The sequence below is a fragment of the Delphinapterus leucas genome, chromosome 4, assembly GCF_059928025.1.
Source record: "Delphinapterus leucas isolate spDelLeu-1000000601 "Yukka" chromosome 4, BTC_Dleu_Yukka2, whole genome shotgun sequence".
Taxonomy (NCBI): domain Eukaryota; kingdom Metazoa; phylum Chordata; class Mammalia; order Artiodactyla; family Monodontidae; genus Delphinapterus; species Delphinapterus leucas.
In genome coordinates, this window is record NC_143132.1 from 12,634,093 (window position 1) to 12,654,220 (window position 20,128).

The 20,128-nt window shown below is 47.0% G+C and overlaps 1 protein-coding gene across 8 annotated transcripts in view; it reads left to right on the forward strand.

Moving 5' to 3' along the window:
* Window positions 1-20,128, forward strand: part of URB1 (URB1 ribosome biogenesis factor) — a 65,744-nt gene that overhangs the window by 5,521 nt on the left and 40,095 nt on the right. For 6 of the 8 annotated variants that reach the window (XR_016392961.1, XR_016392962.1, XM_022552821.3 and 3 more), the window contains 9 exons: window positions 3,830-3,926; window positions 5,929-6,014; window positions 7,566-7,691; window positions 9,612-9,736; window positions 13,710-13,905; window positions 15,432-15,569; window positions 18,030-18,203; window positions 18,781-18,910; window positions 19,654-19,770. Coding sequence is in view for 6 of the 8 variants with exons in the window: in XM_022552821.3 (XP_022408529.2) it covers window positions 3,830-3,926; window positions 5,929-6,014; window positions 7,566-7,691; window positions 9,612-9,736; window positions 13,710-13,905; window positions 15,432-15,569; window positions 18,030-18,203; window positions 18,781-18,910; window positions 19,654-19,770 (1,189 nt within the window). In the remaining 2 variants the exon portion in view is untranslated. Of the gene's footprint in view, window positions 1-1,969; window positions 2,215-3,829; window positions 3,927-5,928; window positions 6,015-7,565; window positions 7,692-9,611; window positions 9,737-13,709; window positions 13,906-15,431; window positions 15,570-18,029; window positions 18,204-18,780; window positions 18,911-19,653; window positions 19,771-20,128 lie in introns of those variants that run through there. The other 2 variants (XM_089910308.1, XM_030760752.2) reach the window with 2 other exon arrangements.

Sequence of the window (20,128 nt, forward strand, 5' to 3'; positions counted from 1 at the left end):
CTTTCCTGAGCACCAGGACCAGGCCACAGAGGCCCACCCCTGTCTGCCCAGGTGGAGGAGCCACGTTAGAATAAGTGACCTGCAGCCAGGCGCCACCTTGTTCTCCAGCGCTTCCCGGGGGTTAAGAGTTTCTGCGTTGCCAGGTAGTAGACTGCAGGTTAATCATGGTAACAACAGTGCTGAGGGTTTTCCTCGGTTATGAATAAGGTTTTCTCTGAGGAAAAAATTCCAGGTTTCATGGATACTACGATTAATGTGTCAAAAGTTCCATTTAATGAGTGATGGCTCCTGGCGTCTAAGTGCGTATCTAATAAAAGGAATGTGTGTGCTGTTTGCACGCTAGGGCAGATATCATGGCCCTTTGATCTTCCCTGGCAATCAGCCTGGCAGTAATTACCTGTCAGAATCCCTTCCCTTTCCCACCCCGTGTCTTGACCTCAGCCAGCCCAGCCATCTAAGTAAAGTACATGTCAGTGGACAGGCCAGTCGCCAGGACACAGTGTGGGAGAACCCGAGCTGGTCTTCCCGGCCTGGATCCAGCTGCAGGACGGCACATGTGCTGCTTCATCTCAGGGCCTCGCAAGTTATTTTACATCTCTCTTGATCTGTAAAACGGGAGTTGTTGTTGAAATGAAAGTGTTTTTACTTCCTTTAATCATTTATATCAAGTATCTTAGATACTCTGTATATTGTAGGAAATGGTTTCTAGACATTAAAAAATTTTTCTAGTATGAGAAATATCAGGGACATTCAAAAATAGAGAACGGGACACAATGAATTCCCACGTACCTGTCATCCAGCTTCAGACCCTGTCACCCCGCCCATCTTTTGGGTTGTTTTGGGGCAGTCTGTTACAGTACATCCCACATATATTTCACCGTCAATATTTCAGTGTGTATCTCTAACAGAAAGAACATTTTAGACAACAAAACCATGGTGCCATCATTGTATCTAACACCATTAATAATTTCTCAACATCATCTAATGCCCAGGGTGGCCTCAGCTTTTCCCCGACTATCTCAGAAACGTCTTTACACTTCGTGGTTCAAATCAGGGTCCAAACAAGAGTTGCACATTGTGTTGGTTGATATCTTTCTTAAATCTCTTCATTTCTTTGAGTTTTCTGCCTCTTCCCCACCTTTTTTTTTTTTTTTTTTATTAATGCCATTTAGTTATTGAAGAAGCTGGGAGATAAATTTTTTTGAGTGTTTTTAACATTTCGGAGGGACTTATTAAAGCTTCATGAAGAAAGAGGATTAGGAATATTTTTTCGTCCAAAGAAAGCATTGTTAAAAGTCCTGTGCCAAGAACAGTTTTACCAAATATGTTTTGGTCTATTTTAGACAGTGTTTTGCAGAACAAGCCATAGAGTTCAGGATGTTTCCTTCCTGGGATAATAACCCTGTGAATTCACAGGGTAGGAATGAAGAGTAGGCGTGTGGCCTTCTTGCCTTTGATGGAGTTTGCTGGAGGTGGAAGGTGGAGGCTCCGGGGCAGTGAGGGGCTGTGGTCAGGTGGAGAGGCCTGGTGGTGGCTGCTGAGGGGCAGGGGCTATGTCTCGGGGGTTTTGTTCTCCACAATGTCAGGAATCTGAAATTTGGGGTTCTCTGGGATATACAAGATGGATGCCAGCAGGTGAGAACTAACCTCTGTTTCAGTTCAGAATCCATTGCTGGAGGCACCCCTGAGAGGATCTGGTCCAACTCCGCTGTGTTTGTGCAGGATAGAAAGACCTGCAAGGACAGGTTGGGGCCAACATTCCAGGGCCCTGACTCCCAATACTTCAGTGGAGGAAAAAAACCCTAAAACTTGTGGAACCTTTCCTACTCTCTGGGAAAGGATAAAACCTAATTTAATTTTATAAGGCAAGTTTTAGCATTTTGCCAGAATTCTTTTGAAATGTAAGGTGTACATAGACCAGGATAACAAGTTAACTGTGCTTGAATTAGGTGACACGTTTGTTTGAACGGTGAGACGTCTGGATGGCTTGGGAGCAGTTGTTACTTTACGCTTCCTGAGGACAGGGGCAGTATCTGAGTCACCTTTGCATCCTCTCAGCCTGAGTTGTGGCGTCTTGAGTGTAGTTGGTGTTTTATTAACATCGAGTTGGTGAATGAAGCACTGGAGCGTTGCTGACAGCCTGAGGAGTGCAGCTCACTTTCAAGACTTCAGCCGTCATTGTACCCAAACTCCATATTGTGAAGAGGCCCACAGGTTGGTCCCCAGGGCAAGAGGGTAGCTTGGGGCTCTTAGTGTATTTGGAATAAAGCAGCATTGATCTTGTAAGGTCTTGCTGACGTGTGTTCTGTGGCGTGGATGGAGATAAACTCCATCAGTACGAGGAACGAGCAAGGCCTCCACCCAGATGTTACAGACAGGGGGTCGTGTGCTCGTTCTTTTCTCCAGAAGAAACATATCCAATAAAACAAGACAGAATTAATTAAATACATAGAGGCCTAAATGGTGCCAACTACAGTCCTTGCAACTTGAGAAAAAGTGGAACAAAAATGCCATGGGAGCCCCGAGAAGAAGGAACTTCTCTGTAGGCAGATGTGAAGTTGGGCATGAAGCAGTGTGTTTGTACAGGTATTTCGTATCATTCCAGTTCCAGTACTTACTCACTTAGTAGTTATGTAACCTTAAATGAAGTTTTTAAAACCTCAGTTTTCCCATCTGTAAAATGGGTATTGTGGGCATCTGTACCTCAGATCGTTATAAGGAGTAAATGAGATAACAGATGTGTAGCGTCTGACATAGTGTCTGGCACATAGTAAGTGCTCAGTGAACATTATTGATACCATCATCATCACCACCATCACCACCGTCACCACCATCACCACCATCAGCACCATCATCACTACTGCCCCCACCTCTGCTGCCACTACTAAGTGGAATGGGACTCTTGGAAGGCGGAGACTCCTTAATTTTTTCAGGCATTCAGGACAGTGATTCTCCGTGATGTTCACTTACTTCTTGTCATCAAATTAAAGTACCTTTGGAATAACTGAAATAGGGAAAAGTTTTCGGTGTAAGCAGTGGAGGATCTGAGCATATGTGCTAGTTCTGGTCCAGCTGACGAGACCTGCATGATCATATGCTGTGGGTTCTTTGGATGTAAAAAAGGAATGTGAGGCACAGGTTTGTCTTAAAGTTACTGGGAGGGAAAACTGATCAGGTGGCCCTAGTGGTTTCCCCTGAGGTGTTGTCTGTTGGTCATGGCCTTTGGGCCCTCACTGAGGATGCTCTCCTGGGTAGTGGCTGATGCCTGCGGGACAGTGCAGATTGCAGTCCTGGGAAGGCCATGGTGGGTTTGTAATGAGACAGCATCTGTACTTCGGTGTCTGATGTAAGTTTATAATATAAAAGCCAGACGTCACCTCATTGATGTCTCATCAGAATCAGCACTAGCCTTTCCATTATCTCTGGATTTTCAAAAGCATAGATGTATTGTTTCATTACACAAGAGTAGGTCATATCCAGACAGGCTGAGAGTCTTCTGCTCTATACCGAAGTGATCCATGAACTAAAAATGTGTATATGTTACAGTCGGGGAAGGGGAGACCTGTACTTTTGTATTTAGAGAGAGTTTGAAAGAGAAGGAGAAATACAGTAGAAAATTGAGGGGAAAGAGCAAAGAAAAAAAACCCTTTGTTTACATAAAGAGATGACCAGTGGTTTTAGACTTAGACCCGCTAATGGCACAAGCCCGGGAGGCCTCTGTGATACTGGGACAGGCGGGGCGTGCCTGCTGCGTGTCCCTACTTCCCTGGGGTGTGTGTGTGTGTGTGTGTGGATATGCACGTGACATGCGGGTCTCCTTTGCCCCCAGGGAGTGCATGACGTCCGGCTGGCCTACATTCAGTTCGCTCTTTCCTTCTTGATCGCAGGCGATGATAGCACAATCGCACAAGTGCTGGAGTTGAAAGGTAGGTGTGTCTCTTTGTCTCGGGGCACAGCCTGCTTGCGATTGTTTTGAAAAACCTACCACAGAGCATTTTGCAGGTTAATAAAAGTCTGCAGGCTTTGCAGCTGCCGTGTACACTAGGGTAAAGGGTGTGTGTGGCGCAAGACTTCGGTCAGTGCGGTTTTGATACCGCTGGTCAGTGCGGACAGAGATATCCCTGTTTCGCTAGCTGGCTGCTGAGCGGGCCTAACAAAGGAGAAGTGCACACTTCAGAGACTCATGCAGACAGAGGAGTCTTTATGGTTCCAGAAAGTACATGGATTCATAGCCGTGGCTACCCTGCTTTTCTTAGTAATTGTGTTGTAAAAAAATGCCTAGTGTCACCAGAATATTAGTAGTAGAGCTCCAGAGAATTCCAACAGTACCACCTTCTGATGCCAGTGTCTCTAGAGCGAGGCTTGGCGTAGTTTAATCTATTAGGGCTACTTGTGTTTTATCAAGACTGTGAATGGCAGTGCGGAGAGGGCAGTTGTCCAGCAAGATCCCCCGGGATCGAGCCCTGTCTGGGATGAGGAGCTGGTGTCCCGGCTGGGACCCAGGCACTTGTCAGGGGAGGGACAGCGTGGGGCCGCCAGCCTTTCCCCCACCTCCCCCAGCGAGGGAGCCCAGAGCCCCCTCCGGAACGAGCTGCAGGGACCATTTACGAGCAGGTGCGGGTACTGCTCCCGGTGTGTCGTCACCCTGGTCTGGGTAGCGGCCCCTTGGAGGTGATGCTTCCTTTGCGTGGTGCAGGGGACACGTCCTGCTCGTTGCCGGGCCCGTGTGGGATGCCCTCTGCAACCAGGGCTGGGCGTTTCTTCAGAATCCTTCAGGGTCTTCTCGGCGTCTGGCCATTTATTAAATAAAGGACACTGATTTGGGGTTATCCATCCATGCTGCTAAAGGGGCAGGGATGCACTTCTGTTAAAGTTTCTGCAGGGCAGTTGGGCTGGTCCAGCCACTCCGCATCTAGTCATTTATACTAAGGAAATAATTAAGGATGTGAGCAGAGGTTTTGTTAGGGGACAGTTTTTCTTATTAGCTGAAAATTGGACTCCTCCTAACTACCCACCAGCAAGGGATTGAGCAAATTGAGGACTGGTCACAAGGAGGAGTGCAGCTATTAACAATGATGTAGAAATATATATATAGATGTCAGATTTTTTAAGGATATAGGATTGGGTGTAAACTCAGTTATAAAACTGGTAAAGTGTGATCCCGTTTTACTAAAAGTTAAATTTAACAGAATATGGATATGTCAGAAGGTTAACAGTTAACTGGTAACCCAGACATCAACAGTGTTAACTTTTGGGTAGTGGAGTTATGGTTGATCTTAAATTTCTGTCTGGTATTCTCTGATTTTTTTTTTAAGAATAATGAATTTGCTTTTGCAGAAATTATGTGTGCCCATTAAGCATGTATGGAGGAAGAGAAATTGTAATTGCTTTGCTGCTTTTCACCAGTATGTTAGTAATGATACAGCTTCAAGCTGTGGAGGCTGAGTCCTTGGTGATCCCAAAAGTATGAAGAGAAAGCAAGTTCTACCACCAATCAATAAAGTGACGACCGTCACTTTAAATACATCTCTGAGCAAGTGTAAGCGAAGAGAGAAACTTTGGAAAACTGTAATCGTACCACACATACGTTCTCTTTCAAACCGTCAGTATTAAATTAACTTTACCGAAGTTAATGAGAAAAGGAAAGTAAAACAGAACTAAAGGAACTATTGAACTTTAATGGTTCAGTCATTGTTTTGCCTTCAGATATTTATTTCCTATGTCACAAAAATAGTTTTTCCTACTGTGAATTTGTATAATTAAAAAAGACAAAACTTAAAAAACAAAAAAAAGGCAAGTAAATGGCATTGTTTGCTGTACCATTTTAAGAATGGTACAGCAAACAAACATTTTTAAGAAGTAATGTTCTCTCATCGGTTCTCATTCAAAGTATTTTTGAGTCTAATGCTTTGAAACTTTTACTTTCAGAATTTATTCCTTGCATCTTTAGCTCAGGCATGAAGGAAGATAGGATCTCTACCATCAATATTTTGTTATCCACACTGAAAACGAAGGTACGTTTTTGGTGATCAGTGTTCCTATCATTTGTTTGCTCCAGTGTTTTGCAGGACTTTAGAGCTATAACATCGTAGGTTATATGGGTTGTTGTATAGGTTGAATGGGAAACCATTTCTTAAGCAGAAACTTGGTGGTGATGAGCCAGTCCTGAAGGGTACAGGCACTGAAGCCACCACTTCAGTTCAGGCGAGGCTGCTGTTTCATCACAACAGGAGAAGAGCTGCTCCCTGCTCCCCGCTATTTCACAGGAAGCCACTGGGGTAACTGAGCTGTAAATATAACTCTTCTTCATTTACTCACCTGGCAAAATGTTATTTTATGTCATCTTGCATGTTCTGCCTTTTACATGCATCTTACAGAAATTTTAAAACTTGCTGAAGGGATAACTGTCTTTGATACAGAAGCCCCTTAAATGATCAGTTAGAAAAACTCAATGATCCTCCCAACATAAATAGTTGTCAAAAGGCCGTGAACTGGCAGCCCACGTAAAAATGGTAATCAGCATAGTATTTAGTGCTTCTCAGCCGCGCGCAGTTCTGCCCTCCACGGGCCATTTGGCAATTTTTGGTTGCCATAACTGGAGAAATGCAGCTGACATCTGGTGAGTAGAGACCAGGGATACTGCTCAACATCCTACAGTGCGCAAGACAGCCCCTCACAACAGTTATTTGGCCCAAAATGTCAGTAGTGCTGAGGTTGAGAAGCTCTGATTCAAAGCAGTGCAAGTAATGAGGTACAGGTCTTTTCACCTACCAAATTGGCATTGACTTTTCAAAACAATGATATTCAGTGCCAGCAAAGACACTTTGAGTCAGGTACTTTCCTGGAGGAAGTGTTGCAACCCCTCTGGAAGACAGCAGGTCTAGCAGTATGTGTCAGAGGTTTTAAACATGTTTGTACACCTGGAGTGAGGGATGGGATTGCCACAGAATCACCCGGGGAACGTATTTGAAATACATAAACCCTCAGAGATATGAGCTGGGGGGGTGGGTTTGTGTGGAGCTGAGAACTGATGCCGCAATTCCAAGTCCAGAGTCAGGGATGCAGGGCAGGCTTTGTACCAGGATGCTGCTAATCATAGCCAGAGTTTGGAAGCAACCTAATTATACACATCTGGGAAATGGTTAAATAAGTTATAGTCGCTCATAGGATAGAATGATGTTCAGCCCCCCAAAGTGATGTTCTAAAGGAATTTTTAATGATGTGGAGACAGCTCATGCTGCATTAAGTAGAAGCAGGCACAAAACTATAATTAAGTATATTCTCAAAGAAGCCAAAAAAACCCCACCCCAACAAGAACCTGATACATACGCACGTATGTTTTGTGTGGTTGATGGGGACAGGGAGGCGGAAAGGAAATGTACCCAAATGTGGGCTGTGAGTATCCTAGGGTGGTGGCAATACTGGTGAAATTTTCTCTTTATGTTTTTTCTTTTTCTGGCTAAATATTTTGCCACAGGCCTACATTATTTTTATAATGGCGAAATCCAATAAACACGATTTTAAAAATCAACTTCCTTGAAATTCATTTGTTTTTTTGTTTTTAGGTAGTTCACAATAAAAATATCACAAAAACCCAGAAAGTGCGTTTCTTTACCGGGCAAGTACTGAACCACATAGCGTCTCTGTACAGCTGGAAGGGGATTGTCGACGTGAGCCTGGAGAATGTTGAGGTACAGTCGTTTTTGGCTCTCGCTTGGCCTTACTGTTAGTGTGTGATACCCAGAGCCAGGAGACTGAAGAATCTACACATACGCCTGCCTTCAAGAAAGTCCCCCCATTTGATGTTTCTTTTGGCTTGTGGTTATGTTAATTCCCAACTCAGATGCAATATGATTTAAAAAAAAATTTTTTTTTTACAATAAGATTTTTTTCTAATCTCTGAGGTATCATGATATTAAACTTTTTTTTTTAAATGTGAAAACCATCATTCCCTTTAGCTGTGTGGCATCTGAATTTTCCCTACAGCTTGCACGGTAGACGTACAGAGTTGATCCCTGCTACCTCTCCCGCCTCACTTACCTCTCCTCTCCCATCCATTCTTTTCACACTTTTCCAGCAGTTGGAGTTTCAAGGCCTGTTGCTTCTACTTCAGGATCCTAAGTACCTAGGGAGCCTCAATTTCCTCACCTACTGACATGTGGAGTTGACTTTGTAACAAGTGCTAAATTAGAACAGTTGCTCTCACATGGACCCAAAGCCAGTGAACTTTTTAGTTCTCCTCATTTTGAGTTTCCTCAGGGTGTTTCTGAACATGGACTTGGCCAGAGTCATGAAGGCTCAGGCTTCCTGTTAACTCTATGATACTTTACCTCTCAAGAGCCCACTGTTTTGCTTCCTTTTATCTCCACGACTTGCCTATGTCCTCTTGTTTTGGACACGTTTTGTACGTTCTATAACCAGGAAGCCTCAGGGGCTTAATAAAAACACTCCCAAATGTGGAATTTTATTCAAAAGAGCAAGAGAAATTAAGTCATTCATAAGCTTGTTTAAAAATACAGGTTTAAACTTGCCCCTCTTAAGAGTTTTTTTTTTGTTTTTTTTGGCCATGCCACGTGGCTTGTGGGATCTTAGTTCCCCGACCCGGGACGGAAGCCGGGCCCAAGGCAGTGAAAGCGCGGAGTCCTAACCACTGGAGCGCCAGGGAAGTCCCGAGTTTTTTTTTTTTTTTAATGGTTCTATTTTATAGGTGAGGACATTCAGAATCAGGGAATTAAGTGATGCTCTCATTACGGGTTACACTCTGGCATCCAGACCCCATCCTGAAGCTCTCCTGGGGCCCATTAAGAGTTGCCTCATTAGAATGAAAGATGCCCCTATCACCTAGGAGATTCTGAGGGATTTAGGAGCTCTGTGCCAGGAACTGGAGACGATGACCAAATATTTATTTCTTCTGTCGCAGTATCACAATGCAGAAGCAAGAAAAAGCTTAGAAAAAATGTTCTATTTAAAGCATATGCTGTAAACAGAGAATCTTTAGTGCTGGGGATCCTAATACTGATGTGCTGTGTACTTCCTAACTCAGTGATGACTTCAGCTGTCTCATCCACAGTTTGCTCATTCGTGAGATGGGTGTCATCATGTTTGCCCTGCCAGACTCACGGGGCTGCTGTAAGAATTATTGTGAAGTGCTTGGAAACAGTAACAAATGACATAAAATCTCAAGTTATCTGTAGTTTCTTGTTGTTCCAGCAACTCCCTGTTTGTTCAACTTTAAAAAGAACATTTTAAATTCAATTTATTTAAAGTCAAAAACAAACAAACAGAAAACCGCAGTTGACCCGTTTTTCTCACCCCCTTGACCCCCACTTCTGGCAGCCAGTAATCTGCTCTCTGTATCTGTGAGCTTTTTAAAAAAACTGTTATTGTTTTATTTATTTTGTTTAGATTCCACATATAAGAGTATTTTTAAATTTTGATTGGTGTTTCTGTTTTTTTGTGGGGTTTTTGTCTTTGAATTACACCAGGTGTTCACCTTAAAGTGTTTGCTCAGTTGCCATTAAGCATGTGATATTGTCCAGTTTTTAGCCTGTAGTTGTTCGTAAGGCTCATGAACTTGGGATTTTCACCGAATTTCTTTGAAACCCTCGTAGACTTCTGCTGAAGACGCAGGGAAAACCATGGTGAGGGAGCTTGTTCATAACTTCCTGATGGATCTCTGCTGTTCGCTCAAGCATGGGATTAATTTTTATGACGCGTCTCTTGGTACCTTCGGCAGGTAAAGTGTAATGCCCGTGTGAATCCTGAGGGTGAGTTCTCAGAGGTCATCACGTACGTGACTTACAGTGGAAATCTGTTAAATAACGGAACTGTAGTGGGTTAGAACTAGCATTTTAGGCATTATCTGACTCATTTTAGGGATGAACTCCGAATAGGGCCCAGAGGGCTCCTGTTCGTTGTGTGCCCTCTGGGCAGAGTCTCAGGGTAGCGGTTGACTCAGACACAGAGTGTGAGGTGTCTCACCCAGGAAGGTGCTGTGTGTGTTCACTCGGCAACTACGTGTCAGCTGGATCTGAGCATAATTCTGTTACACCCTCCTCCCCAGAGATGGGGTGCCCTCTCATGCCTCACTGCAGTCCTAGGTGGGCACCATTGCTACCCCGGTTTTACAGATGAGGAAAGTGGGCCCACAGAGGGCAGGTCGCTCACCCTGAAAGTGGCAGAGCTCAGACTGGAACCTAGGAGACCTGGTTCCCAGCCCACACTCATGACAGCTACACAGCCCTTGTCTCCTCGGGCTCAGCTGCTGACGAGTTGGGATTTCACAGTTTTGGTTTTACGTTTTATTTCATGTTTCACCATTATGATAACATTTCATCAGTCAGGAAACAAAGTCCACAGCTAATGATTTCGGTTATGTTCTTTTGGACTTTCTCTTTAGAGTCATAGACCTATAATACATATCCACGTTATTCATATTTAAACCAGAACGGCCTACTGTTAGATATATTGTTCATTAACCTGCTTTTTTCCCATGTGACAATTAAAAACATTGGACATATTTTCTGGTCATTATGAATGACCCTTAGTTTTACCCCCTTGACATTTTATTATAAGGATAGAGATGGTTTGATTCGGTTTCAACCAGTCAGAAAATGACTGATCCCTCATAATGGGATTAATTTGGTGGGAATTTTTTTCCCTGCTTGTGGCTTTGAACTTGTTTTGATTCTGTGATTATTATGAGTTAACTTGCCATGTCATTCCTTTTTCTTTTAATTTTGTTTTGGTGATGTTGTAGCTTTTCTCTCATCAGTGAGAGTAAGCTTGATTTCTTGCTGAAATGTAAGAGCAGACTTTTTGAGTCTTAATGTAATATAACACCATGCTAAAAACGCTCTTTTTCCTTATTAAGGAGACCGATAAAATAGATGATCATTTAATGAGCATATTGAATCAACTAGTGGTTGTGGGTGTGTTTAAATAAGCTATGGTTTATGTAAAATTTTTTCAGCCATGGGCAAAAGACAAATGTTTGTGCTTAGGAGAGAGGAAGGGAGCTTTGTTTGTGGGGTGTTAATGGAAAGCTTTGAGAAAATTGAAATGCCTCCTTTCCCAGTGGTCGTAAAGCTCCCTCGTTTCCTGCAGGTCTCTGTGCAGATGTCGCCACGTCAGAGAGGCCTTCCCTGGCAGCCCTCTTCTGAGATAGTCCTTCCACTGTCACTGTCCTTTCGCCTGGCCCTTGCTTCTGATGGTGACTTATCACCATCTTGCATATTGACTTATTTGCTTGTTTATTACCCAATAGGCAAGAATTGGTGAGAACAGAGACTAGTCTGTTTTGAATCCCTATGTGCCTGCCTGGCACATAGTAGGCATTGAAAGTGAGGCATTACAGTGTAGGCAAGGGTTGGCAAACTTTTTCTCTAAAGGTCCAGATAGTAAGTATTTTAGGGTTAGTGTGCCATACAGCCCCTAGTGTGGCCACTCAGCCGTGCCATTGTGGTACCCAAGCAGCCATGCTATAAATAAACAAATGGGTGTAACTGTGTTCCAGTAAAGCTTTATTGACAAAGGCAGGTGGTGGGCCAGAGCTTGCTGAGCCTTACTGTGGAGGTTCAGAGAACAGTTTCTGGAGTGCCTCCGAGACCTCAGCGGGTTACTACTCCTCTCTGCCAATGTTGCCTCATCTGTAAAAAGGAAATACAATTAGTGCCCACCTCAGAGAGAGGCAGTCTGTGGTAACTAACTGCCTCGAGCAGTGTCTGGCACGTGTTGCAAACGCTGAATTAAATGCTATTCATTTTATTACATCGTTCATTAAAATTGTGTGTGTGTCTAGTATTTTTGGCACTCTCTGCAAATTTTTTTAAGTTTCTAGGTAAACCTTTTTTTTTTTTAATTTATTTTTGGCTGCATCAGGTCTTAGTTGCGGCATGCAGGATCTTTCATTGCGGCACGCGGGCTTTTCTCTAGTTGCGGCGTCTGGGTTTTCTCTTCTCTAGTTGTGGCACAGGCTCCAGGGCACGTGGGCTCTGTAGTTTGCGGCACGTGAGCTCTCTAGTTGAGGCATGCGAGCTCAGTAGTTGTGGCACATGGGCTTAGTTGCCCCGTGGCGTGTGGGATCTAAGTTCCCTGACCAGGGATCGAACCCATGTCCACTGCACTGTAAGGTGGATTCTTTACCACTGGACCCCCAGGGAAGTCCCACTCTTTGCAAATTTAACATTCCATGCATTTGAAAGCACAAACTATGTTTTGCTCATGATATTTTCCTATTAAGAATTGTAAGCTTTTTAAAGGATAGCTTTCTGATCAAAATTATACTCTAAATTCAATTTTTTTTTTTTGCGGTGTGCAGGCCTCTCACTGTTGTGGCCTCTCCCGTTGCGGAGCACAGGCTCCGGACGCGCAGGCCCAGCGGCCATGGCTCACGGGCCCAGCAGCTCCGCAGCATGTGGGATCCTCCCGGACTGGGGCACAAACCCATGTCCCCTGCATCGGCAGGTGGACTCTCAACCACTGCGCCACCAGGGAAGCCCTCTAATTCAATTTTTGAAAAATTTTTATTGTCTGTAAAGTGTCATATTGCATCTTAGTTTTGGTCACTTTATAAGGGGCTGTAAAACAGTGGTGATCCCAGAAGCCATCAACATGACACGCCAATGAGGCAAATTTTGATTTTTTTTCTGGATATTATGACTTCCCAGGGACAAGCAGATATGAAAAGGCATCTTTTCTTAAAAGGTATCTGGAGGTAAAACTTACTTGGCCATGTAGATCCTAGGCCAGGTGCTCCCTTTCTCGAAGTTTTAATGTCTAGGTTTTCCTGTTTTTATCATCTTCTTATATTTTTGAAAACTGCCCACTTTGGGACAAGTTTTGACTCTTATCATACAGTAGATTATCCCCCCTATATTAGCTTCTTTCGGCTGTGAAGTGAAAGCGTAGGAGTTTGAAATGAGCTAGAAACAGAGGAAGCAGAAACCCGTAGAAGGACTCTGTGCCATGTGGTTGAGTTTTAGAAATAATTTTGTGGCACTGTGGACTGTGGCAATTTGTGAGCACTTCATGGGGAAAGAACCGTAATCCTTTTTGTGTGTGTGTGTGTGTGGTATGCGGGCCTCTCACTGTTGTGGCCTCTCCCGTTGCGGAGCACAGGCTCTGGACACGCAGCCTCAGCGGCCATGGTTCACGGGCCCAGCTGCTCCGCGGCATGTGGGATCCTCCCGGACCGGGGCACGAACCCATGTCCCCTGCATCGGCAGGCGGACTCTCAACCACTGCGCCACCAGGGAAGCCCAACCGTAATCCTTTTAAAAGAAAAATGCGTTCTCTGTATTTTTATACTTAACGCACACATACATCTTTACACATGTGCTTTTTTGTGTGTGGTTGGAGGGAAGTGGTCAGTAAAATCACAAAAGAAAATTTTAAAATTTCCTCTTCTTTAAAAGTCAGCTGGAACTCAAGGGAGGGAAGGAGAGGTGGGGAACAGAACAAGGTAGAGACTTTTTCAGCCACTCAGAAGTAGAGGGGTGAAGTTCAGGCCCTCTGGTGGAGAGTGGGAGCCCTACAGACCATGAAAACATCTCACTTTCTGCTGGGAGGGAAATTCACCAGAAATGAAATTTGCCCATCACTGTGTCACAGCCGTGTTTACTGAGCGGAGCTGCCCCTGTCATCCTGAGCTCTCAGTGCTTTGTGAAGACTCCCTGCTCCCCCCTCTCTCTTCTCTCTCTCCCTGGCAGAGGAGGAAACCTGACTCTCCTGCACTTCCTGCTGGGTTTGAAAACTGCAGCGGACGATGAGCTGGTCGCTGAGCTTGTGGTGAACATCCTGAAAGTGTGCCCGGACTTACTGAACAAGTACTTCAAGGAAGTGACGTTTTCCTTTCTCCCAAGGGTGCAGTCCACTTGGTCCAGTAACATCAAACTGCTAAACAAGGTGAAGGCCATGGGCATTTCGAAGTCTGCTAGATGGGGTCATGGGCGGGTGGCTGTGAGGAGTTGGTAGCGGTGAGGGGTGAGTGGCGTTCTGATAAGCTCTGCAGCGTGAGGAACTTCTTTCAGCCGTTCTTCGGGGCGTATTTTAGATGGTGCTAATTTGGTGTCTTTATCCTCTAAGGACATTTGACTTTTCACTGAGCTGAGTTTTGAGTTTTACGCTTTTGAATCGGTTGAGCCAGTTTCATCTTCTTCAACCAGATTTTGCTCAGAGTGAGATCTTGATGAGTTTCGGCACAGTTGGGCTGGAATTAGTGAAATGTCTGAACTGTACAATAGTTTTTAAAGATTGCCATTTCAAGTACTTAGAACGACTTGAAATAAGCTGTGAATTGGTGGTCTGTTCAAGTGGATATGAATTAATTTCCATCTGATCATGGGTGTCAACCTCCCCTCATCTACCAAAGGAAGTGCCTGCTACAGATTCTTAGGCAGTACTGCCCGGCTCACTTCACCTCTCTCTGTCTCTCTCTCTCTCTCTCTCTGTCTCTGTCTCTCTCTCTGTCTCTCTATGTCTCTCTCTCTCTCTCTCTCTGATTTATGGACTGCCTAATGGTGACACACCTGGGATTATTTTCTTGTGCTTTGACCTGGGCATGGGGTTACCTGTAAAACAAACTTTTATTCACATATTCCCTCATTTTCCTTGAATGCCTGTGTGTGCGGTGGTCCCAGCATGTATTTGGGTGTTCGCTTTTTTCTTTTTATGGCCACACCATGTGGCTTGCGGGATCTTAGTTCCCTACCAGGGATCGAACCTGCACCCTTGGCAGTGAAAGCGCTGAGTCCTAACCATTGGACCACCAGGGAATTCCCTCCCAGTGTGTATTTGGGACAAGAACGAGGCACTCTGCCCCCCACTTTGGTGACGGTATCCCTGTGGCCACCACCCCTGTCGGGAGCTGCTCTGCCGCTGCTCGCCGGAGGGGCAGGGGCAGGTGCATGGCCGTCACAGGGCAGGATGAGAGTCCTTGCTTCTCTGTCTTCTAGCCTCATGGCCCTAGAGAAATTACTTAGACTCATCGAGGTCCATTTTTGTCATCTGTAAACATGTTTTATCTTGATATAAAACATCCCTACCCCGAAGTGTTGTCATGAAGTGTTGAAAAGATGACATACTTTGTTAGGTGCCTGCCAAGTGCAGTAACTGGTGAGTAGATAATCCGGTTGTGAGTTCTAGCAGTGACTTGTTTGCCATCAGAGGTTTTAAGAGGCTCCCCAGACCACAGACCAGGCTCTCCTTTGAAGGTCGCTGTCCCCAGTAACAGTCTCATGACCCGACTTGTCTCTAACAAGTGGATTTTGGGGTTTATATTCCAGACCTTGTTCCTCGTGGCGAGCCTTGGACCTTTATTACTGTAGTTGTTTCACTGCAGCGGCTTTACTGTTGGGTGCCTACAATTAGACAGACTCAGGCTTGAAAGCTAACCTCTGCCACCAGCTCATTCTCTGTTCTCCCTTCCCCAGATCTACGCCGCCCAGCCAGACATCTCCCGGGCGTTTCAGACCAGAGAGTTCATCCCGCTTCCCCGGCTCCTGGCCATGGTGATGGTGACCACCGTGCCCCTGGTGTGCAATAAGATCATGTTCACCCAAGCACTGAACGTGAGTGGGGACCCTGCCTCCAGACTCTCTCCCGCTTGCCCCACCGGCCGTGCTGGGGACTGTGCTGAGAATACCGGCCTGCATGTACTGGTTCGTGTTTTGTCAGAGCCTCTGAGGCTTTCCATGTGTCCACTCGCCCGTGGACGGTGCCCTGGGGCCCGAGGCACATGCCTGCCCTGCTCCAGCACAGAGCCGGGACGGCAGGACCCCTCCATGGCTCTGGGCCTTCCCAAGGGGGGGAGGGGACGTGTGCTCAGCTACAGCCTAATGTCATGTGTTAAAGCCTCACAATTTAGGAGCTCTGGTTAGGGCAGGACTGAAACTTGCCCAGCAAATCCTTGCTTTTGTGGGTTAAATGAATAGTGTTAAGTTTTCTGGGGAACATTTACTTTGAGGACCAGCTGTTGCAGGAGTTTGGGGAGGACATGTTCAAGGAAAAAAATTGATACTTCAAGTCCATGTCATTATTTATTATAAAGGTTCCCAAGTCCCATCAGAAACCACACTGTGAGGGACCCTTGCATTTTTCACCATAAATCATGGCCTTAGGTGAACAGCCGTGAATTGTTGGCATACACAGGTCCTAGGCCAGCCAGCCCCTCCTAAACCCAGGTTGCCTCGAGACCCGCCTGGGGGAGACCAGGTGTTCAGAGGAGTGCAGGGCCTGGGCTTTCCTCGGTGTGGGTGGAGTCCCCATCCTTCAGGCAGGCTGGGTTGTTACCTGAACACAGCAGGACCAGGGTCTGCCGTGGTGGGTTGGCTCCGGTGGTGATGGGGCAGTTACCGTAAATTGGCGAAGACTCGTTGGACTGTGCGGTGGGATTGAGCATTTCTTGATACCCATCCAGGGATTGTGCTGAGAGTGGCCAGGGGGCCGTGGGGAGGAGCTGGAGTAAAGAGGAAGAGGCCTGGGTGGGAACAGCCAGGAAGGCCTTTTGCTGTGGTTGCCAAATCATAGAATCAAGGTGAGGACCCAGCTAGCTTGCCCGTCTGTTTTGTGAGAGACATAAGATTCCTTATTCCAGGGACTTGCAAAGTAGAATTGAAAGGAAGGTGTCTTCATGGGGAGAAGATAGTTTCAATCTGGCCGGCTGCATTTACACTCCCCCTTGAGCTGACCCCGGTACATACCCCAGTCTGGGATATAAAAGGCTGTCTCGCTGCCTGTCACGCTGTTTCAGGAGAGAGGGGTTGTGCCCCTAGGGGGTGTTGCATCCGCCGGACGGGGTGGCCATGGGGCGGGGAGAGCACATGGCCTCCTCTCCTGCCGAGGCTGCCGTCCTGTGCAGGCCCAGGGCCAGCGGAGGGGAAGCCACAGCTTCGCCTTCTCGTCACTGGCGCTGTCTGAGCTGTGACAGTGTGTTCGTACAAGTGACACCAGAGACAGGTGTGTCTGGGGGGTGGACTTGGGAGTGCGTGGGGTTTTTTAATGACGTTTTTCTTGTATTCTTTACGGTGTTATCTGCAGAAGTTTAATGGCGTATATTTTAGATCAGAAAGAAAAGAGTGAGTTTGTTTTAGAAACAGGAAACAAGAACGTGTTTGGAGACAGGGTCTCAGGCTGTTGACTGAGCTTTGCGCTCCAAGCTGGTGGGTGTAACACTCGTTTGGGTCCTGCTTTTGAAGTGATGATGGGGTGGGTGTGGTTATTGGTTTAAGACATTTAACATAGTGCTGCTTTAGCGTACAACGTCCATGTAAAATGAGACGCCAGCCAGCTGGAGTGCTGGGGGCCTGGGGTGTTATTACACTGAAGGCCCGTCAGAAAACCTTCTTGTTTCTACCTGACTGTAAAGCTGCAGCATTCCAGCTTGTGCTCCCTGGACTTCTCTGTACTTGGGAGTCACCCGCGGCTGATGGCATTGGGCTGGGCTGGGCCTGAGATCGAACGTGTCTCCCAAGTGCCCAGGGGACATACTGCCACCGACCGGGGCCTAGCCTTCCCCCTTGTGGTGACAGCACAGGTTCTTGAACCTCCTCAGTGAGTGAGGATTTTGAAGGCCCTGCTGGCTGTCTGAATCCAGGTAGAGAGTCTGCATGTGGGAGGCCTGGGGTGGAGGCCGTGCGCCTAGAGGTGGATGGCCGGACTTGGGTGCCTGGTGCCCTTGCCCATCACCTCTCCACCTGACGATAAGTGGAGAGGCCGGTCAGGTCCCGGTGGGATCTCGGCTGTTGTCGAGGCAGGTAATCTGTGGAGCCGAGTGGTGGTCGGGGAAGACTTTACCAAAAACAGACTGTGGAACAGCAGTTAAGAATAACCATCGGACGCCACCTTTAGTAACTGTGCTCCCGGCACCTGCTGAGGTCACATCTGCAGGAGGTGAAGCGGGCAGGGTCCCCAGGCCACCTCTGCACAGCGCAGAGGTCCGGCGGGCTCCTGGGGAGGGCCAGGGCCTGGGCGCTCCGTGTCCACCAGTGCGGCCCGAAGACACTTGTGGATTTACCTCTTTTTCTTCCCAGCTGGACAGCAAATCAGTGAAACACACAGCTTTGTCCCTTATTTCCGTCATTTTGGAGAGAGCCTTAAAGACCATTGACTACTGCCTGAATAAAGGGGCCTGGCAGGAGTCAGGCGTGTACACGGCCGCGATGATGGAGGACTTTGTGCGGCTCTTCAGAGAAGCCCTGAGCAAGGTAGGCCCGGGAGCCAGGCTTGGGCTTTGCTTACAGGGGTCACAGGCGAGCACACCAGAGGGAAGAGGCGAGCTTGGGGGCCCAGAGGGCGGGTGCGAAGTGAAGGGAAGGGGTTGGGGCGCTCCTGGGACAAAGGTCTCATAAGGACTGGGGCTGCAGTGATGGGTGGCCTGCTCCTTCCTCCCTGGGGCTCGGTCTGGTGAGCAGGGAGGCCATGCGTCCGCAGACTGGGTAGCTGCCCGGAAGAGCCAAGGGCTTGCTGGGCTGGGTACCCCCAGCCGGACGTAAGGATGAGTTTCTTGGTTCCCAGGTTCTGGCTCCGGTGAACAAGTCTTCAGGGGTTTGTTTTAATGATTGGTGCTGTGTTTTCACCAAATTCTTACAGTGTTCAGTTCTGGGAATTATACCCCAAACCAGACCTCCCAGAGGCTGGGACCTCTTTCGGTCACACACACACACTTGTACATGCTGGCCCCTCTCCTCTGTTCTTTGCTTCTCCTTGTTAGTTGGTTCAGTTCATTTGTTTCTCTTCCTTTTAAAGGTGACTGATGTTTTGTTTCTTTGTTTTCCCTTTTAGATTTTACCAGATCTGAATGCCATCGTGTGGGTCTGGCAGTCACTTAGGAAGCAGGAGACAGAACAGGATGACGAGAAAGCAAAGAAAAGGGGCAACAAGACCCCTGCTACCTGCGTGGCTCCCCAGAGCGGTGAGGGGCCTCTTCTGTTTGCAGATACCACTGACACAGGCAGCCTGGGAGCCTCCTGTCCAGAGGGGCTGATCTAGAGGGACTTGTGAAGGCCTCTCTGGCTCTGAATGAATCCTGTGTCCTTCTTTGCTTAGGGAGAAGAATGAGCATGGCATTGTACATTGAGTTTTTTGTGTTTTGTTTTTGTACATTGAGTTTTAACATCTGTTAGAAATGTGCCCAAGATTTATGCAAGCACTGCGTCTCTCTAAAAACTTGTATGATGAGTGCGATGTGCTCTGGCCTTTCCGTGAGGGAGGAGGCCTCTCTTTTGTTCTGCGGATAGCGGTGGGCTACATGGTCCCCCTGGAAACAAGATGTGTTGACTCAGACCTTGTCATTGGTGAAGCGGTGGGCTTTACGTCTTATATCTCTGTCCTGTTTCATCCTTGCGCGGCCCTGTAGGGGTAGGCACTGCTGCGTGTCCCCATTTTTCAGACGAGGACGCTGAAGCACAGAGAGACAGAGTAGCTTTACCCTGTCCGAGTTCACAGCTGTGAAATCGGGATTTAGACCCAGCCTGTTTGAACAGCTTTGACTTTTACCACGTTGACTCCTTAAATCTCGCTCCATGGGCATCTGTCTGCAGCCTCAGTGTTCCACATACAGTTGACCGTGATGGGTCACGGGTGGTTCGATCGCTCACTGATTGAGGACAGAGAACAAGCGTGTTTCCTGATTCAAGCTGTTTAATTCTGGTTCAGATGATGCAGAAACCATTCTTCTGAAAGCCGCCCTGCTCCAGGTCATCTGCCTCTACCAGAAGGTGGTCCCACACGTGGTCATGCAGTACAACTTTGACTTCAGCAAGCTCCTGAAAGGTGCGTCTCGAGGGACGGTGGGCGCCCCTCCGCTGGTCCTGCCAGTGGGGGTGAAGGAAGGAAGTGTGGATAACCTGGAGCAGAGGCTCCGGCGCCGAGGACCGGGAAGGCTGCTGGGCATTGTGGCCGGCGTGTGTGATCCACCAGCCTGGCTGTTTTCATCTGGACCAATGTGTTTTAAATAGCTGGTCTTCCTTAAGGAGATCCCAGATGAACACTTGGCAGCCTCAAGAGAGAAGGGAGAAGCCAGCCAGGCTGAGCTGCCTGCCGTGGGTGATAGACAGATGAGATTATGTGATGTTAATTCTAAAGGCTCTTTGCAAAGGAAGAGGGGTGCAGAAATGAGAGCCCCTTAGAA